This window comes from Vigna radiata, chromosome 2, assembly GCF_000741045.1.
Source record: "Vigna radiata var. radiata cultivar VC1973A chromosome 2, Vradiata_ver6, whole genome shotgun sequence".
NCBI classification, from domain to species: Eukaryota; Viridiplantae; Streptophyta; class Magnoliopsida; order Fabales; family Fabaceae; genus Vigna; species Vigna radiata.
Genome location: NC_028352.1, coordinates 12,466,762 through 12,474,940, shown reverse-complemented (window position 1 = coordinate 12,474,940; position 8,179 = coordinate 12,466,762). Strand labels below are relative to the sequence as shown.

The following is an 8,179-nucleotide window of genomic DNA, read 5'->3' as shown; positions in this document are numbered from 1 at the left end:
GCACCGGTTGCGACGCCATCTGGTGCAGAGCATTCTCACTCTCCCTGGAAGGAGAGGCCTTAGATTGGTTCGATTCACTCCCGGACGGTTCTATAGAAAACTTCAAGGGTTTGAGCAACATGTTCAAGAAACAGTTTGCAGCTTGCCGAACACAAGAGGCCACGATCGTTGATTTGATGAACCTCAAACAGGGTAAGGAGGAGCCTCTGAAAGCCTTCATGGATCGGTTCCAAAGAACCGTCAGGCGTGTCAAGGGACTCAGCACGGAGTTGGCTTTGTAACACGTTATGCCCGGACTGCGTCCCAGACCGTTTAAAGACAGCGTATGCCGGAATCCTCTTAGGAGTATGGAGGAATTGCGTCAGCGAACGGCTGACGAGATCAGGGTAGAGGATATGAAACAAAGCTACCGGAAAGAACTCCAGGAGGCGAAGTCGGAAAAGCAGGAAAGCCGGCGGGACAGTCAGGGCGGTCGCCCAGGTAGCGACAAGGCGAGAGAGGGACCCCGGAATCCCCGGTTCCCGCAGTACACACAGTTGAACGCCCCTAGGGCCCGGATACTGCAAGAATTGCTTAGCGCCCAAATAATGAAGGTGCCACAACAGCGTCCGACCCCCCCGGGAGCGGACAATTCTAAACACTGTTTGTACCATCAAAACATGGGTCACAACACTGAAGATTGCGTAACATTGAAAGATAAAATAGAAGAAATGATCAGGTCTGGACTGTTGCAGCAATATGTGAAAGGAAATCGAACGGTGGAATACCGTGGCGGCCGAGAGCGAAAGGAGTACGTGAGGCCAAGCTTTCCCCATTCTGACGAAAAGAGAGCCTACACGAGAAGCCCCCCTCGGTCTGCGAGGACCCACCGGCCATCTGACGACCACGACAATCGATATACGGGGGGCCGGAAAAATAACGCTAGGAGATCACGCAGTCGAAGTCAAGAGAGAGGCCATAGTCGCCCGTTGAGGGGAGTCATCAATACCATCTCAGGCGGGTTCGCTAGCGGAGGACAGTCCTCGTCCGCCCGCAAGAGAAGTATCAGGACGTTGCGGTCCATCCATGCCGTGGAGGTCCCTAAGAGAACAATGTTGCCCATTACCTTCATAGACGAAGACTTCCATGCCCCCGACCCCGAGCAAGACGACCCCATGGTCATCACCGTGGAGGTAGCGCGGTACGAGATCAGCAAGGTGTTGGTAGATCAAGGCAGCTCGGTGAACATCCTCTACTGGAAAACGTTCCAGCAAATGGATATTTCGGAAGACCTAATAGTCCCATTTGGTGAGCAGCTGGTGGGATTCGCCAGGGAAAGAGTTGACACCCGAGGCTACCTTGACTTGAGAATACGTTTGGAACCAGCCGCTCCAGCGAAGAAAAGAAAGTTAGATTCTTGCTGGTAGAGGCAAATACTTCTTACAATGCCCTTCTAGGCCGACCATGCCTTAACACATTCGGCGCTATAGTGTCCACTCCGCACTTAACGCTTAAATATCCCACTTCCAACCGGACGATCTGCACAGTCCGGGCGGACCAGAGGACAGCTAGAGAATGTTATGCAGCAGGATTAAGGATGTTCCCTAGGGAAGTAAAGCAGAAGACCTCTCGGTCAGAGGTAGCTATGACTGATTTGGATCCCCGGACCAACACAGACGACCGCTTGGAACCAATGGGCGAAACAGTTCCCGTTCTTATCGGATCGAACCCCACGCGGACGACACTCATCGCCCAAGGTATGGACCCAAAGATGGAGCAACAGCTTAAGGCCACGCTATGGCGCAATCGTGATTTATTTGCCTGGACAGCAGCGGATCTGCCCGGCATACACCCTTCTGTCGTGTCCCACAAACTTAGCTTGTGCCGGGAAGCCCGCCCGGTAGCCCAAAAGAAGAGAAAGATGGGGGAGGAGAAGCGTAAGGCGGTGGAGATGAAAGTCAAGAAGCTGAGAGAAGTCGGATTCATCCGGGAGGTTACATACACCACGTGGTTAGCTAACGTGGTCATGGTCAAGAAAGCGAATGGAAAATGGCGCATGTGCACCGATTATACGGACTTGAACAAAGCTAGCCTAAAAGACTTTTATCCCCTTCCCAGCATTGATGCCTTGGTAGACGGTGCATCTGGCCATCGGATGCTCAGTTTCCTTGACGCATATTCTGGGTATAATCAAATACCCATGTACGGGCCGGACGTTACGAAGACCGCTTTCATGGTAGATAGGGCCAACTTCTGTTATGAAGTCATGTCGTTCGGTTTGAAGAATGCTGGCGCCACTTACCAAAGGTTGATGGACCGGATTTTCACCAACCAAATTGGCAGGTGTATGGATGTATATGTTGATGACATGGTCGTGTGGTCGGGGGAGAGCGGAGATCATCTGGCGGATCTTGAAGAGGTATTCGGACAAGTCCGGAGGTACGGCATGCGCCTGAACGCGGCCAAGTGCACTTTCGGTGTAGTTGCTGGAAAATTTTTGGGTTTCATGCTAACGTCCAGGGGGATCGAGGCTAACCCCGACAAATCCAAGGCAATCATGCATATGCAGAGTCCTCGCACCTTAAAAGACGTTCAAAGGCTGTTTGGTCGGCTCACCGCGCTGTCGCGATTTATACCCAAACTAGCTGAAAAAATTTGCCCAATTCTGAGAAAAATGAAGAAAGAAACCGCAGACAAGTGGGATGATGACTGCGAACAAGCCTTTGCTGACGTCAAGAGCACCCTCCTCAACCCCCCGGTAATGAGTCGACCTACCCAGGGCGAGGAGCTCCAAGTTTACTTGGGAGTATCAGAGGCGGCGGTAAGCACGATTTTGTTTCAAGAAAAACCAACTTTTAAACTAATTTATTTCGTCAGTAGAACCCTGCAGGATACCGAGCGGCGATACCAGCATGTTGAGAAGGTGGCTTTAGCACTTCTCACGGCTACCAGGAGATTAAGGCCATATTTCCAGAGTCATCAGATCGTCGTCCGGTCGGATCACCCTATATCCAAAATTCTGAGGAAACCCGACTTGGTCGGACGAATGGTCGGTTGGGCGGTGGAACTTTCTGAATTCGGAATCCGCTACGAACCCCGGGGATCGGTGAAGGGCCAGCACTTGGCAGATTTTACAGCTGAGTTGCCGTCGTCCGAAGGGGAAGAATGGGTGTTATTCGTCGACGGGGCCTCCGGACGAACAATCAGTGGGGCCGGGATAGTGTTGGAAGGCCCGAACGGGTTTTTAATACAGCATTCACTCGTGTTCAAGTTCAAGATCTCCAATAACCAAGCTGAGTATGAGGCTCTGATAGCCGAACTGGAACTCGCTCAAGACATGGGGGCAAGACGGCTTACCTGCCGGACGGACTCCCAGCTAGCCGTGGGGCAAATGAACGGAGATTTTCAGGTAAAAGAAGAGCAGCTCCTAAGATACTACCACAAAGCTTCGGCCTTAGCTTAGACTTTTGAAAAAATAACCGTACAGCACATACCGCGTGAGCTGAACACTCGCGCCGACATGCTATCAAAACTAAGCTCAGGAAAGGAAAAGGGGCAGCTTACCACCATCATCCGGCAGGTCTTGTTACAGCCATCAATCGAATGCCAGGCCATTACCACGGATGACGCGGACGATTGGCGGAAGGAAATCATGACACTAATGAAGCAACAAGATGACGGAGCCCACCTCCCACCAAAAGAAGCAAAAAAGATCGCACGCTTTCTGCTAATAGGAAATGACTTATACCGAAGAGGATTTTCATCCCCCCTACTCAAATGTTTAAGTAAAGCCGAAGCCGACTATGTAATGGACGAGTTGCACAATGGTATATGCGGCCTCCATACCGGAGGACGTACACTTAAAGCCCGAATTCTCCGGGCAGGTTAATATTGGCCGACGATGGAGCAGGACTCCGCATCCTTCGTACAAAAATGCTTAAGTTGCCAAGCACATGCGGATGACCACCATGCCCCTCCTCACAAGTTACACTCCATGGTGGCCCCGTGGCCATTCGCTTAGTGGGGAATGGACATCGTCGGACCTTTTCCTCCCGGGCCGGCACAGAAGAAGTTCTTATTGGTAGCAGTAGACTACTTTACCAAATGGGTAGAGGCCGAACCGTTGGCCACTATCACAGCAGCCCAGGTGCAGAAATTTTGTTGGAAGATAATATGCAGATTCGGACTCCTCAAGACCATAATCACGGACAACGGACGACAATTCATCGATAAAAAATTTGAACATTTCCTTCAGCGACTGGGCATAAAGCATTCAACGAGCTCTATCGAGCACCCTTAGACGAACGGTCAGGCAGAGGCCAAGAACAAGATCATCGTGGCGGAGCTGAAGAAGAGGATGGGAGAAAAGAAAGGCGCCTGGGTAGAGGAACTACCGGAGGTGTTGTGGGCGTATCGATGTACCCCACACGGAACGACCGGTGAAACCCCGTTCAACCTGATGTATGGAACCGACGCTATGTTACCAGTCGAACTTGGCGAACCCTCATTGAGGAGAGGGTTAAGTGAGCTTAGTTTGAATGATCGGGAGATGAGAGTCGAGCTCGACACTTTGGACGAGAGAAGGGAGAAGGCGGTCTTGCGAGCGGAAACGTGTCGAAGAATGACAGAACGGAAGTACAACACCAAGGTGCGCCCTCGGAACTTCCAAGAAGGAGACCTGGTGTGGAGAAAAACGGGTGAAGCGCGGCGCATGACGGCCTATGGCAAGTTAGCAGCCAAATGGGAGGGTCTGTTCAAGGTCGTTGAGGTCCTCGGTAACGGCGCATATCGACTCACCAAATTAGACGGACGACAAATAAAAAACACATGGAATGCTTCACATTTGAAATTGTATTTCAGCTAAGTCTATCTCTTGATGTATGAACCGATATATAAAACGAAGACTCTTCATCAAATGACTACTACTTTTACTATTATGTAACGACCGGATTGATGAACGAAACTTTCCTGTCAACATTGGTTGAGTGGTGAACGACATAGCCTACCACCCGTAATATCCAATTTGACGAATGGATAAATCCTATCAATTCCGAAGGGGACAAGGCACGGCCTGCCCCCGGGACAACCATGGATCGAGGGGGCGAACGGCAATGCCTGCCCCCGGGATCATCCGTCGCTTGACTGGAATCATGGCGATCTCGTCCATCTTCGAAGCGCGAATAACCAAACAAATTCGAGAAATTAATACAAGCGCGAGCACACACAAATTCACAATACACGATAAAAACGATTATGCATATGCATTAAAGAAAATGTCAAAGTTAAAGCCATACATCACCAAAAATATATAACCGGGAAGCAATGTAAACAAACAACAGATTGTTTAAAATCCGCCCGCTGAAACAACAAAAAAATTATCCTAGAAAATTATCCCTAAGGACCCGCACCCGCTCCTTCCGGATCCTCAATGTGGTCGTCTGGATGACCCGCCCCCGCCTCTACCTCCGCAGCAACTGGAGGGCCTATGTCCGTCAGTACTCCGTTATAAACATCCTTGTCGATGTCAAATCCCATCTCCAAGGGTCGCTCCACCTTCAAAATCACCTCCACCTGCCGAAGGGCTTTATAGAAGCCCTCCTTGTGTTCGTTGATCACATTGGCACTTAAGGTGGTGATCTCAGCACGGGCATCCTTCAAATCAGCACGCACGGCTTGTAGATCCCTGTGTAACTGGATGGTGCTTTCCTGCAGCCCTCTCTCCACCTCCTTCTGTTCAACGGCCGCAGATTTCAAGCGCTCGCATTCGGCCGACAGTTCGGAGTTGTCGACCCGAGATTTCTCCAACAAATCGTTGGCCGTCTTCAGTTGCGCAGATACCCGGGCCAACTCTTGTTGCACCTCACCCAGGCGTTTCTTTTCCTTCTCGTAATCTCCCTTCGATGCTGCCAAACTCGTCTCAAGGGCGGACGTTTTCTCTTGCTCCGACAGCAAAGCTTTCTTCACCTCACCGGATCTCCGAAAGTCCCTGACCTCCCTGAGGTACCCCACCATTGAAGTGGTCCGGCTGGACATCTCAAAGATGGCATCCATTAATGCCGCACCGGACATTGAATCCAAAATAGCTTTATGGGCCGATCCCATGTAAAATCCACTCGCTGACCGACGTTATACTCGGTGCTGAAGACTCCGCCCGGAATGGGGGCGACCGGCTCATTGCCCTCCCTTCTATTCCTCTTGGAGGACTTGTCCCCATCCCTGCGAGACTTCCTCTTCTTACGAGACGACTCCACAGGAACCGACTTGGATGCCATCTCGAAGGGGGGAACCACGGTAGCTCCAGCAGGGGGATTGGAAGGGCCGGCGGTCGCAGGCTGGGATTTCCCTGCTGGAAGGGTTTGGTCGCGAATAGGAATCCCGGCGAGAAGAGATCCCTCCGAAGGCACCCGGGTGGAGGCAACGGTAACGCGCCCAGTGGGATAAGGACGCCTCGGTGGAGGAGCAGAACCGTCTCGTGGAACGGACGGTGCGCTGGAACCGCCCCTCTTAGCCACCAGAAAGTTGGATCGACGGGGATTGGGAGCAACCATGATATTTGAAAGAAAATAACAAATTCAGCTAAGTAATCACTTTAATAAAAAATAAAAAATTGGGCCGATACCATACCGAGTGCTCTCTGGCTACAATCCTCGAAAGGAATGCAATCAACCAGGCCGCGGGCGGACATGCGGCGGGGTAAAGTGTCGAGGACGTCGACTACGCAAAGGTCGGCAATGTCCAAAACCTCTTTAACGAAAGCCTTCATCTTAGTGGGGTTCTCCGTCCAGTACAGGGGAAAAAGAGAAGGCCCCTCCACATCGAAAAAATCGCTGCGACTAGTCTCAAGAATCATCACTTTGAAAAATTGATCCTTGAAATTTTTATAGGACTCGGCGTACAATTTGAACAGCGTCCGCTTAGATACTGACGTAAGGGAGACCCAACTACCCTTCGGATGAGGTCGAACGTCAAAATAATGAAGGAAAGCTGGAACGGTAGGGGGTACGCCGTCGGCCAAGCACATCACACCAAAAGCTTGAACATTGGCCCAAGAATTGGGGTGAAGTTGGGTAGGCGCCATGTTTAAAGCACGAAGAACACCCATCTGAAAGTTGGTAAAAGGGACCCGAACGTGAAGATGCTCGAACAAGGTGGCATAGATGAAGAAAAAGTACTCAGGACTGGAACCTTTCCCATGGCACACGCGCTCATTCTCCCGACATGCGGCCGTCCTTATCAATCGACCGTCCGCCTCATCCCGTACCAAATAAGACCTCCCCACGAAGTCTTACAGACCCACACGGGAAAGGCTCGATGTTTGAGTATTCACATCAAAACCCGCCCAGTCATATCCCGCAATAGAGGGTAGACCGCCGAGTGGAAGTAAAGGAGTCGAATCAACCCCCACGCCGCCCCGCAATAAAAATAGAGGCGTACCATGGAAGATACGGTCAGCATCGGCGGCCGGGAGTTCAGTTCCAGAAGGGTTACCGTCCGGCCGGAATCATGCGCGACTTCGGTTGGAGGAACTTCAGCAGGCGGAGGACCCTCAGGGACCGAAAAATCCTCAGAGCTGGAACCCGAGTCAGAAGTACTCTCATATCGGCTGCCTTCGTCACCGTCACTCGCCACACCACCGCCACCGCCGCCGCGACCCAATGACTCCAGAGACGACTCGATGGTAACCACGAAATCCATTTTATTACCTGGGGGAAAAACGAATGTAGGAGAGAAAAAACAGGAGAAGATGACAAATGGATGGGGTAAAAACCCCTATTTATAGGAAATTTTTTGAAAACCGTCGCGCATCCTCACCGTTCAAAATTCGTAACATCAACGCCCCAGATTCAGCGCCGTTACAGTTTCCCAAATGTAACGGTCCACAAAAATGCGACACGTGTCTTTTCCCGCCCAAATACTATAGGGCCAGCTTCCCGGTAACGCGCACACAACCTTGCCTCGAAACCCCACGGCAATCACGATTGCCTAGGGCTTGGGGGGCCTATGTACGATAGGGACCGGACAGCACTGAAAGGTCTACCTATAGACCGGCCGTACAACCATCCGAGGATTAGGAGATAGAACCCGGTCGATACCTGCATAGCTGCAGGGACGGGCGGATGTCCTACGAGAGTCAGGACACCAGATTAGGAGCTAGGGTTCACAGAGGGTTGCTGACTCAGGGTGGTGGCGGTAAACGGAC

At 51.5% G+C, this 8,179-nt stretch overlaps 1 protein-coding gene across 1 annotated transcript; it reads left to right on the top strand.

The window, feature by feature from the left end:
* The first annotated feature begins 287 nt into the window (after positions 1-287).
* LOC106780512 lies at positions 288-1,406 on the top strand. The gene has a single exon (XM_014668814.1). It carries the CDS (start codon positions 288-290, stop codon positions 1,404-1,406), a length of 1,119 nt encoding a protein of 372 aa, XP_014524300.1.
* The last annotated feature ends 6,773 nt before the right edge of the window (positions 1,407-8,179 follow it).

What these genes read in the sequence shown, in the direction of transcription:
- LOC106780512 (XM_014668814.1), top strand. Translation starts at nt 288, where the DNA reads ATGCCCGGACTGCGTCCCAGACCGTTTAAAGACAGCGTATGCCGGAAT.